Source organism: Bacillus rossius, chromosome 3, assembly GCF_032445375.1.
Source record: "Bacillus rossius redtenbacheri isolate Brsri chromosome 3, Brsri_v3, whole genome shotgun sequence".
Lineage (NCBI taxonomy): Eukaryota > Metazoa > Arthropoda > Insecta > Phasmatodea > Bacillidae > Bacillus > Bacillus rossius.
Genome location: NC_086332.1, coordinates 88185191 through 88201831, shown reverse-complemented (window position 1 = coordinate 88201831; position 16641 = coordinate 88185191). Strand labels below are relative to the sequence as shown.

At 36.0% G+C, this 16641-nt stretch overlaps 1 protein-coding gene across 4 annotated transcripts in view; it reads left to right on the top strand.

Annotated features, from left to right (window-relative positions):
* Positions 1 to 13244, top strand: part of LOC134531013 (magnesium transporter NIPA2) — a 28230-nt gene extending 14986 nt beyond the window's left edge. For all 4 annotated transcript variants that reach the window (XM_063366451.1, XM_063366452.1, XM_063366448.1 and 1 more), the window contains exons 5-6: positions 3868 to 3976; positions 12375 to 13244. In XM_063366451.1, the coding sequence (XP_063222521.1) occupies positions 3868 to 3976; positions 12375 to 12979 (714 nt within the window). In that variant the 3' untranslated portion in view covers positions 12980 to 13244. The remainder of the gene's footprint in view (positions 1 to 3867; positions 3977 to 12374) is intronic.
* The last annotated feature ends 3397 nt before the right edge of the window (positions 13245 to 16641 follow it).

Below are 16641 nucleotides of genomic sequence, written 5' to 3'. Positions count from 1 at the left end.
CACCTGTCCTACTGTAAGATTCCACCACATATAAATGTTTTCCATTTGTAGATTTTTTTTAATGGGTCTATACATCATATTTGTAAATTGTTAGCATTGTGTACTTAATGAAGTTGCAATTTATCTATTAAAGAAAAAAACATAACACTTGAGATAGCTTCATGTTTTTAAACAATCCTTTCTGTATAGAAACTGTATGGGACATGGTTCGCGACCACATGGTATCTGGAGTGTCTGGCCAGTCTGGCCCATAGAGCTTGACAGAGTGTGCAGTGTTCAGTGTCTCACTGCCTCTTATGAGAGGTAGCACAGACAACTTCTACTGCTACTGATTCCACAGGAGAGGAAGAAGGAGAATGCAGATTAGTTGTGCTGAACCTAATGCCACTCACTGACAAAAACACACAATTAAATTAATGCTTAAGTGTTTTACTTTCATGATGAATTACTTTATGTACAAATACTATCACTTTTACAGTCCAAACGACCAGGTGAAAACATTAAATTGTATAAATCATTAATTGCAAAGCAACAACAAAAATATTCTGATGTTAACACAGGCTTATAAAGATTATAGTTTACATCAAGTAGTATTTACCAAAGAAAAGTTTCTATTTAGATCTGTAATTACCATAAACACACATTATGCTGCAATGTTTGCTTATTATCTAGTATCATTAAAATATATGTTTTAGCCAATTACACCCAAATGCCAATTCCTTAATACTATGGTTTGCAATAAGAGATTCCTATTACTAGGCACTACATAAAATGGTTCACGATGTATGATGCACAAACAGTTTAATATTTAAAAGAAATATAAATACTGTAAGAATACAATCCCTAGCCTATCTTTCAGATACATAAGGTACATGTTACCAGCAGGATAAAGTACTGTGCAAAAGAAATTGGTTTTCAAGTTGCTGTCAGGCAGTTTGGTTGTTATAATGGGAAAATATAGTAATTATATACTAATTACAGTAAAACTCGTTAAAATATGTACCCACACAATATGATTCCCCGACCAATATGGCCAAATGTTTCTGTCACCATTTTCTTAATAAGATATATGTTATTTGGTTCCATGTAAGATGTTGAAATAAACTTATTTTTCCGTTTAAAACAATGAATTTTATAGTTTAAATCTATTAATAACTAGGATATTAACATTTGCTTATTTAATTAACAGAAATACGAAGTTGTCCAATATGTAAATTTTCTTTTGATGACTCTTTCAAATGTTATCAACTTTTATCTGTTCGTCTTCTTCGCTTATAAAAATGTAGCCAGCGCTAGTTGGCATTATTCACGTTTGGTTACGTTGACACCCGTACAGAGTGCACACACGTAGTCGAATATAGATATTGATAGCTTGCCGATTGCATGCCATGTGTGCATTCTGTCTAGGGCTGAGTAAACTACATTTGATAGCCCGCACACTCTCGTTAGTGTGTGCTGCGACTATAGTTATGCGTTAGGCCAGCCACACACGCTCCAGTTTTCCTCAGAGGTCTGCCTCAAGGTACAGAACCTTAAGGTAGACCGGAGTGTGTGTATGTTATTGTACCTTGAGGTTTCCTGGAAAGAGGCGACCGGAGTGAAAATCGAAAATACCTTCGTTTGCCTCAAGGTACGCCCATTCCTCACACGTTTCCGGTGCGTGTGTGCCAGAGATCAGTCAGACCTTGAGGCGACCTGTCAGTGCCTCCCCTACATCCGCGAGTAAGTTTGGTCCGAATACTTTCTGTGGTAACCATTTCTTCTCGAACACTCTGAGCCTACTGCCAACAAAGATGTAGTAATTAAAAAAATTGATAATTTTAGAAGCAACATCCGCAAAGAAGCGAAAAAAGTGAAGAATTCTAAGAAAAGTGGAAGTGGTGCCGACGAAGTTTATGATACGTCATTGTAGTATTTCCATATGTTTGATTTCCTGTTGGATGTTCTATTTCCCAATTAATGGTGCCACAAGTGACAGGAGTTTCAAGTATGTATCTTCGTCTGTTTGGCATGCTATTGAATACAAACTTTTTGTATTTTCCATGAATAGGTTTTGTTTTTATGAATAACTTTACCTCAAGGAAGATGCTTTTCTCGCATAAAAATCGCTCCCCTACTTTTCAAACTTGATTTTAATATAAAATGTGCAATCATTATGTGATAAAACACGATAACAATCAACCCCAAGCTATGCAATTACCATTAAAGAGGTAAATAACTTCCAAACATTACAATGCATCACAAACTGTGCATTTTACTATCTACCTGCCTCAATGGACAGTGCGTAGACGCAAAAAGATAGCACAGTAGTGTCCAAATCCTTATAATATTTGTAAATTGACAAAATTGTGTTAAGCCTTCATAGGCCCGACTGAGATTGAGAAATGCTTATACAAACTTCTGTAGCAACAGTCAATCCTAATCATACAAACACTTGCATCTTATAAATCATGTGTCACTCAAATAGGCCAGTGTATTATATTTACAGAATGTTGTTGAGACCTTAACATTAGGGTTAAATACCTATCTAAGGCTATCAAAATTGTTAGCAGCCCTAACAAGCGTTCATTTTACTGAATTACAATCTTTCATAACTGCGGACCCAAAGCAAATCAAAACAATTAACTTGCAAGTAAATTTCTAAGGGCCAACTGAAACATTTTCTATCAACATTAAGGTTAAATGATGATGAAATCAGGTAGCCTACTTTCAAATACTGCCCAGACACCACCTGAACCATACAGGTTCTGACCAAGACCAATCCCTAAGAGAACATGCTTCGTGGAAGCTACTAGCAGGACTTAAACAGTAACTAATCACATAAATTCACCTCTGCATTAGCATTGCATTCCTCTCTTAAAATCTGCCTTAATCGTAGTTTGTACAAAAAAGTAGAATTAGTGAAAGTGAATTTTTAATTTGTTTTAATTAACATGCTATTCATTAGGCCTGTGTGAAGCTTTGACTAAGCAAATCAATCAAAGCTTTTTTTATATTTGATTTGACTTTGCCAGAAAATTTTATATTCATTTTAGTTGAAGGTTCAGTTGTGTTGCAAAGCTTTGCGTCTGATGTGAAGCTTCGAATTTGTTGCAAAGCTTTAAAACATTGGAAGACTAAGATTTGCTCATAAAAAAACATATACACATAAATATAATATACGTAATAATATTTTTTGGTTTATGTTTGCTTGAATAAAGTTGGTTACTTAAAAACATAAAAAGGTGATACTCCGTTTGCTTTTATAATTTTTATTGAATGATGTTATTCTTAGGACCCAATTGGTTAATCACTTAATCAGTTCAAACATTCCAAGTACTAATTTTATTTTTTTTTACTTCAGTTCTGTATTTTGTAGAATAAGTGTAATATACTTCACTGAAAACAATTTGTCTTTACGAATTTTTTAAACATTTGATTTGATATTAGCTTCACTTAAAAAAATTAATATTCACACAGACCTACTGTTCATGTACATTCACATGGACGATAGAAATGGGCCACTTCCTTTGTTCAACACATCTACCGTAGGTAAAATCATTGGTCACTAGCACATTCTAGCAAACATACCTAGTACGTAATATGGTTTTTTTCTCCACTCTTATTATTTGTGTTGAAGAGGTGATTTTTGTCAGACAAATAAAATATCCACTATGAGCGATGGCTCTCTCATATTTAAAAACTAATTTAATAATGTTTAGTGCAGTGGTTTTCCCAGACTGAATGGCAATATTGATTAACCCTTTATTTTCCAGAATAAAATAATTATCTGACGTTTTGCTGTTTAGCAGATCTGGGGACACCCTGAAAATGTACATGTAAGATTAATTTGCATCTTTCTGTACTCTGTGGTGTGTGTGCAAACAGATGGGTTGCTTCCTTTGCATCCTCGGCTCCACAGTCATCGTTATCCACTCGCCGAAGGAAGAAGAGGTAGAGAGCCTGGACGTTTTGCTGGAAAAACTTAAAGATCCAGGTTAGTGCAGAGCTATGCCACAGTCATTTTATGAAATAAATGAGTTTGTGGCAGTAGCAAGGATAATACTGTGAAGAAGTTCCAATTTATGGTTTCACCTAGCACAGTATATTAGAATCATGTTTTCATGTATGAGCTAGAACATACTCTGCTGGTTCTTGCTTGTAACTCACATACCAGACTACACCAGTAAAGAATGAAGTTACTTTAGTGAAAGATCTTTAGTACAGGACGTTCAGAACCATGGCCATTCCGGATTAGCAATTTTGCTGCATTATCGGATGTCCGTATAGTTTAAACAGGTATACCAAAGAAATATAATATAGTTTTACGAGTGGGAAAAAAATGGGTTCAAAAAGATAGCCCATTAAATTTTATACAGTTTTATTTGCTACTAATATTTACATTATTAATTAAATTACCACACTTAATGTCTGTTAACAAATCACTACATATCTGCCAAGACCACTGTTTACACTCCTCACTAGAGCTAGGCTTAGCAGTGGTTCACCCCCTCGCTCCTGTCCACACACACAGTCTTGTTCTTCTCAGTCACACACGCACAGTGGGGGTCTCTAGTTGTCTTCGCTGAACTCGCACTTCACTTCCTTCAGAGGTCGGTGTCACAGCTTGTATACCAGTTGGTAGAGTCATGAGAGTATAGGCTTTTTTAGGTCGAGTCGAGTTCGAGCGAGTATTCAAGAAATGTTTCGAGTTCGAGTTAAATTCGAGTTGAGTAGTGAAATCCATAAATATTCATTATTTATATATAACTGTCATGTTTAAAGACCAGCAAATATCAAGGCCCTATACAAATCTCGGGTGTGAGGATTCTCATTGCTGCAAATATTTTCATGGTCTTTAATAAATTTGTTTCTTTTGAAAATGCAGAGTATTATTAAATTTACTTGTTAACCAAAAAAAAAGTATAAAGGCATGTTTTAATCACCGACACCGAGCAAAATTTTATTCAAAACCATAGCATAAGTGCAAAAGTATTTGTCAGCATTCTTACCAGTCACCTAGCTGCAGGGTATATTAAGGATTTCCACTGTTCCAGGAAATTTTTGTAGCCATACAATAAATATCATCAAATATTTTTTAGAATAGCTATACTGTATATATTTTAATATACATGCCTAAGCCTGAACATAACTCAATATTAAAAAAAAAAAAAAAAGACAGCAACATTTTACTATAGGAATGATCATAATCAACATTTTTGTAAGTCTTTCATGGAGAAACACCAGCTATTCAATGTGCTCTGGAGCAAGGTTTTCTCGGCGTGTGAATACAGTAGAATCCCGTTATAAAGTACCGTATTGGGCCGAATATAGGCTGACTTTTTTGCCAGTTTTGTCAACCTTGAAATTTAGAGTGGGGCACTAGCCAAAATAGTATAATTAAACACATACATTTCAAGGGGAATCACTTATGGCATAAAAATGTTATCAGATATACAATTCATTGACCTAAAATTATGCCGTACTTACATGGAATTAGTAATTTTTCCAACTTAGAAATTTAGTAAACACACTGAACCCCAATAACGTATCATATTTTAAGTACACAGATGTGGTCACTTGTAGCACATAGCTTTTGAAAGCTCGGTCTGGTTATTTTTTAACTGTATTGAACAGGCTGCGGTAATTTTATTTGCTTGAAAAATGTGGTATTTACAGTAAACAATTAGTAAAAACAGCAAATTTGCTATAAGGTTATTTACTGTAGTATGCTTTATTTACTCTTCTACCACAGGAAAATCAAAATGGCACCAGTGTTGGCAACTTGTAGTTGCGACACATACAAACAAATACCGGTACATACCAACAGTAACAAGAACAATAAAACCTATTTGTAATATTGGCTGTTTTATGGTTGATTCATACACGTTTTACATGAAACTATTTTGGGTTTTTTAGTCAAAATTAAATGTACCGGTAAATGTTTTTACGTCACAAATTCTATGAACTTAGAAAATGTAGCCATTGCTGTATAAAATGTTGGCGCCACTAAAAAATAATTTGAAGATAAACGGAAACACAGCTTATAAATATTTATATATTTTCGTAAGTAAGAATAACACATTTTGTCAGTTCATAAATACTAACTTAGTTTAAGTGTTACTGAGGTAATATGCTGCTGATAATCATATTAGTTAGTTAAAATTTATTTTTCCCTGATTTTGAGTGTGCTGTAGAAGGTGTCGGTCTATTTTCGAGGTCGGCCTATTTTCGGACCAATACAGTACCATGTGAAATGTAACACACTATAAAACACGTAACACTGACCTAAAGTACAAACTGACAGAAACTGTAAACTCTAAGGGAATTAAAAACACAAGCAGCACAGTAATATAACCTGGTGACCAATGTTAACAACTGGAAATCCACACAAAAAATCTGTACAAGATCGGATTGATTGGTGCCAGATGGCAGTTTGTGGTAAACCGTAGACTGCAAAATTAAAGACCATTTACTGTAGTTATACAAATTTGTGACTGAATTTGTTCACTGTACATAGAAATTGATACATGTCAAATAATAAACAAAGTATGATTAAACAAGCTCACAATATTTTTTATATCTTCAGTAGACTCCCAGTTTCTCTTGGATTTTGGGCAATGTAACTTTTTCCAGTGTTAATAAGTCAGTAAACATGAGAAGGGAAGTGAACTCACCTGATCATTAAAAATGAATTCAAGCTGTCAGCAAAGTGATAAAGCTTGGAGTTTTTATTAGTGAAATATCAAGTATATGCATACCATATTGGTCATGCTGACTTCTCTTCAAGCGCCCCGTAATCAAATCATCATCCATAACACTTGTGAAAGGTACAAATAAGCTTACTGAGTGCTGGCAGTATGTTTTCTGTGATCCTCCCTATTGCTAGCAACTATAAATCAGAATAGTTACACAACATAACACTGGGAGATATTTTTATTAAGAAACCCTTAAAATAGGGCCAGCTAAAATTTAGCACAAGATTTAAGAAAATAAAATTAAAAATAATTTTAAGTTTTAGTGTTTTTTTTGTCATGAACCACAGGTTTTTTATGTTTCCATTTCATCAGCTCTGGATGTTTTTAGCTGCACTGTGCTCGTGGCCACCTAAAGTCATGAATTAACATAACCTGCTTTGGAGTGATTGATTTTTGGGAAGCTCTTTAGTCTTTACCAGCATCAAATTGAAATAGAAACTTAGTTATGTGCTTGCATTGATTTTTAGGAACTTTAACAGGTTATATCCTTAATAAACTGTAGATTATTTACAGTGGCATGGCTGATAGGTCTAGTGATAGTATCTGCTGGCGAGACAAAAACTCAAGTTTCATTTTGGGCCAAGTAGGTGCTTTTTCGTTTGTTGAAAATTCCTTTCCTGGGTTCAGGGCTGGGTACAGAAAGCAATCGTTAACCACCACAGTACTATTCTGGAAAACCTACCTTAGTCACATCATAATAATGCCCGAGGCAATGACTAGCTATCCAAACTAGCCTTTGGGTTGATCATCAATCTATAAGACAATGTTTTACCATGTTTTATCGCATAATCGTCGCACCGTTATTTTAGGGTGTCAAAATTTGGAGACAAAAAATTCTCACATAAACATTACATGATGTTTTTGTCCCGCTGTTATATTCAGAGTGCTTTGTGTAGATAGTTTTCCGATACGAAACTAGTACGTATTTTTAAGTTGAAATCTAATATTCATTCGGCTATTACCGCTTACTTATGTAATTATCAAAAAATACAAAGTCGTGTGATGTGTAAATTTTCTTTTAAAGACGTTTTCAAAAGTTATAACCTTTATCTGTTCATCATACGACAATATGGAAAATTAACTAATTATTATCATGGGTGAAGCACGAGACAATTTATTGCATTGCTTTCAAGCTATTTTTGCTCCATGCTGCTATATGCCATTACTCTCCTGCACTTAAAACACATTGTAAAAATACGTACATAGAGACACTCTACGCCACCAGGTTCAATGACATCACTTGTCTCGTATATTGGTATATTTCTTAAGAGTTTCCTATATTGTCCGTATTACAGTATTTGGTACTGCTTATAAAAATGTAGCTAGCGCTATTTGGCATCATTCATGTTTGATTATTTTGATTCCCGTATAGAGTATGGGTATGCGCACGTAGTCAATTATTGATATCAATAGCTCGCCCATTGCATGCAACGCGCGCACTCTGTCTACTGCCGAGCTAATTACATTTGATAGCCTGCACTCTTTCATGGTGTGTAGTACAACAATAGTTTAGTGTTAGTTCCAGCTCACGTTCAGGTTACGGTTTTCATTTTTCTATTGAAGTTGAACAAAATGTTTTTATTGCATGACTTGTTAATGTAATTTTTTGGCCTGCTTTTGCATACTCTACTTTTTTAATTAAATGTACTTTCCATGAATATGTATTCTTTTTATGAATAACTTTACCTAACAAAAAATGCTTTTTCCGCATTAAAATCACGCCCATACTTTTCAAACTTGATTTTAGTATCAAATTTGTACGATTATGTAATGAAACATGGTATCATGTTCTGTAGTATATGTACTTTTGAATATATTTTACCCTCTTTTATCGCATAATCGTCTCACCCATATTTTAGGGCGTCAAAACTCAAAATTTAGATAAAAAAAAACGTGTAAACATCGCATTATGTTTTTGGTCCCGCTATTAGATTCGGAGCGCTTTGTGTAGTTATCTTTTCCGTATAAAATGATGTATTTTAAAGTATAAATCTAATATATATTTGTATATTACCACTTATTTATTTAATTAACAGAAATACAGAGTTGTCTGATGTGTAAATTTTCTTTTAAAGATGTTTTTAAACGTTTTTAACCTTTATCTGTTCATCTGCATCGCCACGGTGTACTGCTTATGAAAATGTAGCCAGCGCTAGTTGGCATCATTCATGTTTGGTTATGTTGCTTTCCGTATAGAGCGTGCACATGTAGTCGAATATTGATACTAATATCTCACTGATGATTCATGCAACGTGCGCGCCCTGTTGAGTGGCGAGTCAACTACAGTTGATGGCCTGCACATGGTGTGTACAACGATGATAGTTATGCGTTAGTTCAGGCTCACATTCGAGTCACAGATTTTGTTTTTCTATTTAAAGTTGAAGAAAGGTTATTAATTTAAATTGTTTGGCATGCTCTTGTACACTCACTTTTTAATTAAACGTACTTTTCATGAATGGGTTTTGTTTTTATGAATATCTTTACCAAACGAAAAAAAAAATGTTTCCACATAAACGTTGCACCCCTACTTTTCAAACTAATTTTATTATAAAATGTGCGATGATTATGCGATAAAACACGGTAGTTAAAAGTCAGCAAATTACATCAAATTTATAATTTGGTGTTGAAACATACAGTGTTGGTACTTTCGTCAGTGGAGGTTCGCAACCCGATATAAACACGAAACACGCATAACTTACGCATGTCATGTCTAGTAAAGTGATTTTACTGCAAATAGGAACAAAAACCATAAACTATACATACATTCGTGTGGTCTGACACATCAAGTGATTAATTATCAAAAGATAAGACTCAAAGAACATCAAACAACAGAATTTAATTCTAATATTAAGTTACGCATAGCATGATTAGAAAGTTCCCATTCATACACAGGGAAAAAGTTACAGGGAAACATTTACTTGACATAAACAACAAGAGCTTAAATGATAAAATTGATCCATATAAAACATTCTCTGTATAATTGGCCAACATTTTGGCAAGATAAATAAGAGAGCAAGTACTCTAGAATTCAGCAAAACTTATAGATTTCTGTACATCTAACTGACGGAAATATATCTGCTCTAAGGTTCAAACAAGAAAATATTGTGACGGAAGTACTCTGACTCCTTCAAGATCTGCAAAATGTCACTCAAAATAAAAATAATAAAATATAATAAGATTTCAAAAACATTCGGGGGGGGGGGGGGGGGGTAACAGTAGAGCTGGTACAGGGACGTCTAACCTCCTTTGGACAGGGGGTGTAGGGTGTTGATTTAAAAAAAACAATAATCAATATTATTCATCCCACATCGTTCAGGTTTATTTCCAGTAAACTATGGCCAACACATAAATAAATAAATAAATAAAATAAATAATGTCAAACTACTCTTTTCATAATAAATAAATACTCCTTGGAAATAAATAAACAATAATTTATCCTCTTCTTAGCATGAGTATTATACTTTTAGAATGAAAAGATTAAATTTTACAAACACCTCGAGCCATCCTCCAGCTAAATTAACGAAAGGAATTTAACATTTCTGGATACCAAACTGCCTGCTTTCCTGGAAAGAAACAAAAAGTTAAGCCATCCTAATTCGATTAAAATTACACAGACATGCTTTATTTTACTCGAGTGGAAGCCCTAGCTGAAAAATTAATTATGAGTTCGCCATTACTTACAACACCTTCTTCGAACGGCAACACGCCGCTACCAGCCAGGGAGGCTCCGACAGTCCCCAAATACCTCACAGAGATGAACCACCCCGGGCGCTCCCAGGGTGGCCCATTTATTAATTCCCACTCACATTGTCATCACGTAGAGAACACTCTTTGCGAAAGCAATAACCCCGGCCGCGATATCGCAACAAACCGCCATGCGACTAACCGACGCTATCCCCTTTCCACCGGCCATGCCCGACTGGCATTTCTTCCACCAGGTTGCGACACAGACATTAGCGCGACAGGCGAGCGCGCCTGCGCAGGAACAGCAACGCAGCGGAAACAAACCAGGCCAGCCAACGCTCCCAGAGATTCCAGGCCACGATGTCGAAACTGCCCGCAGCTGGCCAGGCATCGGGCGGAAAATCACGCCAGCCCCAGAAAAATCGAGAATGTTAGCAATCTACCGCGCCGCGAAGGAAAAAAACAGCACCCGAGTGTCGCAAGCAAGCATAGGCACTCAAGCGGACTCAAAAGCCGCTGCGAAAAATCAAGTTGAATAAACTTTTTGCGAAAAATTTTACAGCATGACAATATATATAATGGATGTGAAGCAAGGGTACCGGTTATGTGTGCACACAAAACACTGCCCACACACAAGTTAAGTTAAAAACCACGAAACAAGACGTTACAACCTAACATAATTTGGATGGTGGCAGCCAGAACAGAATTTAACACTTACACACAAACATTACTAAACTTAAAGAAGTAAATCTGTATCGCCACCTGATATCGAATGCAACAGCAATGTTAGAGCAACTTAACTCGTGTCCATGATCAATTCCCTAAGCAGAATCCTCAGTTTCTAGTGTACCCGTTCAAAAAGTAAACTATAATGAGACAGACTAAATGTGTGTGCTCAAGTAGTTACTCAGACAAACTACTCCACACATGCACCCAGTTATCCTCGTGTTAGGGGAGGGGGCAACTCAAGGAAAACACAAGTAATGGAGCGGGGAGTGAGAGTTAGAGGGGACATGGAGAAAGGAACACGACACACCACTGCTGAGAAAGGCCGATGATCGCTGAAGCTATGAGGGCAGCATTCGCTCTCCAGCATGGGTGCAGTGTTAGCTTTGTGAAAAATGTTTGGTTTTTATAATTCTTGGATAAACTATGTAAATGTATTTTTATTCTTTAATTTAGTCTGGAAGACTTAAATTTTGTTAGAAAAAGTTTGTTGTTTGTTTATGACTGGAATATTATGTTAAGCGCACCATTTTTTTTAGTTCATTTTTTAATTTATACTTTTTGCAGTAAATGTTTTTAATCTGATATTCTGTGTGTCGAAAGATTTTGTATTACTCACTAATAGAGCTGCTCACTATGTGATTTTTTAGGGTGGATTCATGCTGTTGACCTTGGTGGCCAGGTTACATTACTGCACTGCCTGCAGTATATGTATTGTTATTGTCAGGTTTAATTTCAGTACAGTTTCGCCTGTTTCTTAGCATGCTGCAGGTAAATTTTCAAGGTTACATTTCCATATAAATTTTTCCATCAGTCATCTATTTGTTATTTGTATAATGCAGTTTATTACAACGTGTTTTAAATACTATTGTTTATATTAATTTTTATTTTGTATTCCCATTAAAACTAAATTTATGTCCAATATTCAGACAAAATCATTAGTTTGGCAAGCCTGTGTTCCCTTATGTGCTGGATTAAAGATCTTTCACTGTAATTGGTGTTATCTGAATGTCCTTTCAGTCGATACTGCTTGCCAATATTTTTAATCTGTGATTTTGTTTTCAAATGATTTGTCAGTTCTCATTGTTATCTATAAGTAGTTACTGGAAATATACTGTGGAAACATGTAATGTTTTCATCACAAAATATACATCAGAGCTGTAAATGTTTGGTTGTGCAGGAAGTAGCATGGCCCCAGCTACATGCAGCGTGTTCTCGTGTGCGCAGGTTTTGAATCATATGTGGTGCTGGTGGTGGTGGTGTCAGTGGTGATAGCATTCTACGTGGGACCTCGCTATGGCCACAGACACGTGGCGGTGTACGTGACGCTGTGCTCCTTGGTCGGCTCCCTGACCGTCATGTCCTGCAAGGGACTGGGGCTTGCCATCAGGGACACCATTAGCGGCAAGTCCAACGAGCTGGGCAACTGGCTGACCTGGGTGTTTCTGCTCACTGCCCTGATGTGCATCGCCCTGCAGATGAACTACCTGAACAAGGCTCTGGACATGTTCAACACGGGCATCGTCACGCCGGTGTACTACGTGTTCTTCACCACGCTGGTGATCATTGCATCGGCCGTGCTGTTTCGTGAGTGGACCAACCTCGCGGCGCAGGACTTGCTGGGCAGTCTGTGTGGCTTCCTCATCGTGATAGTGGCCATCCTGCTGCTGAACGCGTTCCGCGACTTGGACGTGTCGCTGGTGGATGTGAGCGGGGTCGCCCGGCCCAAGAGGAGGCTGCTGATGTCCTCGCACGATGAGGAGGGGCTCATTGGGGATGGGGACAAGTCCGTGGCCACCTACGGCAGTCCTGGGGAGACGGGGCTCATGTGACACGGCAGGTTCCCTGTTAAAATCCTCTGATGAGAGTGCGGTGTGGGGCAGCTGGTTGAACCACTGACACTTCTGCCACGAACTAAAGTTGGCACTCTGCCGTCTCATATGTTTGGAAGTTTCTTGGAACACCTGTTGTGTTTGTGATCAGGCCATATAATACACAAAGTGAATTTCGATCAAGCCGATGTAGTTGTGATAATATTGAAGTATTGATCAGTTTTTATTTGTCATATTATTTTTTTACATAAAAATTTCAAAAGGGTTTTGTTATTTAAATTTTTTTGTAGAGTTTTGTGTAAATCCCAGGGTATCCACTTGGTCACAAAACTTATGAAAATCCCAAAATGTTACGAAAAATACAAATAGTTACAAAACTCATGAAACTATTTTTTTTCCCCATTAAAATGTTTTCCTAATGTTGTGGTTGTAAATATGTAAAAATATCTTGTATACGCACAAGGGTATATTACGACCCCTTTTTGAGGAACTATGCAAATTTTGTGTTAAAAGGTTAAAAGTTTGAAGGAAATAGTAAGAAAATTAGTTGGCTGCATGTTGCGCTGTGTTTCTTTTGGCGAACACTGTACTGAATGTAACATAGAAGATGCCCTCTTTCCTTGGCTGATCCTATTCTTTCTCTTACCACAGGCAACTGTTCCATGGCACCAGGCATGTCTTCCCATCTGCCTGCCCAATGCCCCCCGGCTTGTCCAGTGCCCGCCTGCCAACCATTGTGATATTGCTTGCTCGTGGACATTCTACCCTCTCTGCTTCTGTTATTACTAGAGACCGGATTATATGCAATTGCATATTTGCATATGCATTTGCATATTTAGCCCATTTTCATTGGTTATTGCATATTTTACCTAAAATCTTGAGATAATGTGTATTTTTGCTATATTTGCAATATTTTTGGGTAGGATAATTAATAATTTTAATGATGAACAAATTAAATTTTACGTTGTACCTGGCCATATCGATTAGTCGCACGGTCCTTCAAGCACACTTAGCAGCCGCCCGTCTATTGTTTTGGTAGGATAATATTACTAGAGGTTAGTCGTGCCAGTCAATTGTTTTCAGAATATAAACCTTTTGGGGTTTGTTTTTGTTAGTTCTACTGTTCACAGTTTGAAATAATAACCGTACACCACTATCACTAGGCAATTAAATTATGCATGTTATTGTTGACGTGCTCTCATTGCATTTGTGTAGTGTTTTATTTGTTTGTGCAAAGTTTAAAGTGTACCATGCTACCCAAAAAAAAAAAGTATTTTTTTCGTGGATAGCTGACTATCCTAAAATATTCCATGTGCAAAAAAATTTCAAATTGACCAATATGTCAAGACAAGTCTTCATGTCACCAGATTACAAAAGAAAGGCCTAAAACAACTTATAACAGAGGCAAGTAGCTGTTATTCTACTTCAGAAGGCAAACAAAAAAACCTATTTAATATGGATTTATGTGAAGCATTGCTTGCGAGTAATATTCCTCTTCATAAACTTACCAATTCTACATTCAAAAATTTTCTGCAAAAATATTGCTTGAATCAAAATATACCAGACAAACCAACTTTGCATAAACGCTGCATTCCAACAGTTTACCTACTTGTTGTGGAAGAAATACGCAATGAACTCCAGGATAGCATTATTTGGATTTCAACTGATGAGACTACCAATAGTGGTGGCCGCTACATTGCGAATTTGTCGGTTAATTAAGACTAGAGCCTTCTGCTTCCTATCTGGTGGCCTGCAAAGATCTTGAAAAGACAAATCTTTCAACAATCTCCAGATTTGTAAATGAGGGTATTAAAAAATGTTTCCTCAAGTTTCTGCAGATGAAAATGTGTTCATATTTATCTCAGATGCTGCTCCCTATATGATCAAGGCAGCTAAAGCCCTTCAAGTATTTTATTCCAATTTGATTCATGTGACGTGCTTTGCTCGTGGGGTACATCGACTCTGAAGAAGTACGATCCACATTTGTAAATGTAAACAAACTGATTTCGTCAACAAAAAAAGTGTTACTTAAGGCACCTGCTCACATTAAGGCTTATAAAAAAAAACTGCCAAATATCCCTTTACCTCCTAAACCAGTGGTAACTCGATGGGGTATATGGATCGAAGCTGTACTGTTTTACAACGAACATTACGAGGACATCAAAAGTGTACTAAATGACTTTGATAGTGCAGAGGCTATGGCAATTTTTCAGTCTTAGAAAGCATTTAACGATTTTGGTATTAAAAACACACAGCAGTGATTAGCACACATTTTTCTCATATACCTGCGAGTATTAAAAAGCTTAAAACTCAAGGTTTGGCGTTGACTGAATTAATTCAGTTAATAAATAAAATCCGTCAAATGAAATCCACAGTGCCAGATGTGTTCTCGTGTAAACTTAAAGAAAAGTTTGAAAACATTTTGAGCAAAAACCCAGGCTTTGAACCGTTGTATCAAATTGATAGTTTTATTAGGTAATTGGATGGGTGAACATTTGCCAGAAACAATAGGTGCTAACATAGCACCCAAATTCAAATACTGCCCAGTTACCTCAGTGGATGTGGAACGGTCTTTTTCCACTTATAAAAATATTTTGAGTGATCGAAGGCACAATTTTAGTAACAAACATTTGGAACAGTACCTGATTGTTAACATCTACAAGAATACAAAATGTTGAATAATTGTTCATTTACTGTCAATATCTTACTAATTATATGTGATTTTGAAGTAAAAAAACTAAAGACTACAGATTTTTTTATTATTTAATGTTGCATATTTTGACACTTTTTATGCATTTTCATGCATATTTCAAGAATTTTTCATGCATATTTGTATGCATATCAAAAGATTTTTATGTTGCATATAATCCGGTCTCTAGTTATTACTATACACCTGGAACTTAATGATCAGTATAAGCTCAGAAAATGTATTTTGTGATTATTTGAAGTTGAAATGTATTTTCTAAATTTTGTTATCTTTACATGAATTCCTACAAAAATAGGCTCTTATTCTCTCATTTTATAAAATTTATGTTTTCATGACTTTCTGTTCAAAAGTATCACAAAAATGATGCATTGTAAAGAAAAAATTTATAGAAATAAACTTGTTACAACTTTAATTATGAACAAAATATTTTATATTGCTAACTGTTCAAATTTTGTTGGCAAATATACATACGTATTTCTTTCTGTGCTGATTTTTTTTACTTCTGCTGGAGCTTCAATCCCTTCTGATTCTTCACCCAAGCTACGAGAAGAGCATCGTCGATAAACTACTTTATTATGCCACTTTTGACTGCCCACTGAATCATGTGTGACATTAGAGAAATGGAAGGATGTGGGTTGTTGAGAGGGGGGAAAAAGAAAGAGAGAGAGTATGTGTGAGGCGACCACTTCTGTCACCATAACTGCAAGAGATAATAGCAAAGCAATGGCACAACGCTAAACCTTCTTGACCTCTCTGGCGTGATAAGTTACGGCCCATGTCTAATACGTTAACATTTTTATGAAAATTCCTTATATTTTCTCATGAAATCAGTGTCAAATTTACCTATAGCTTGTTGAAAGATACATTATTTGTACCGCACATTTCACAATATTGATGCTCGTTTTGGTGAAAATAAGTGGTCAAATGTACTTTTCTTGGGTATCTTTTCTTTTGG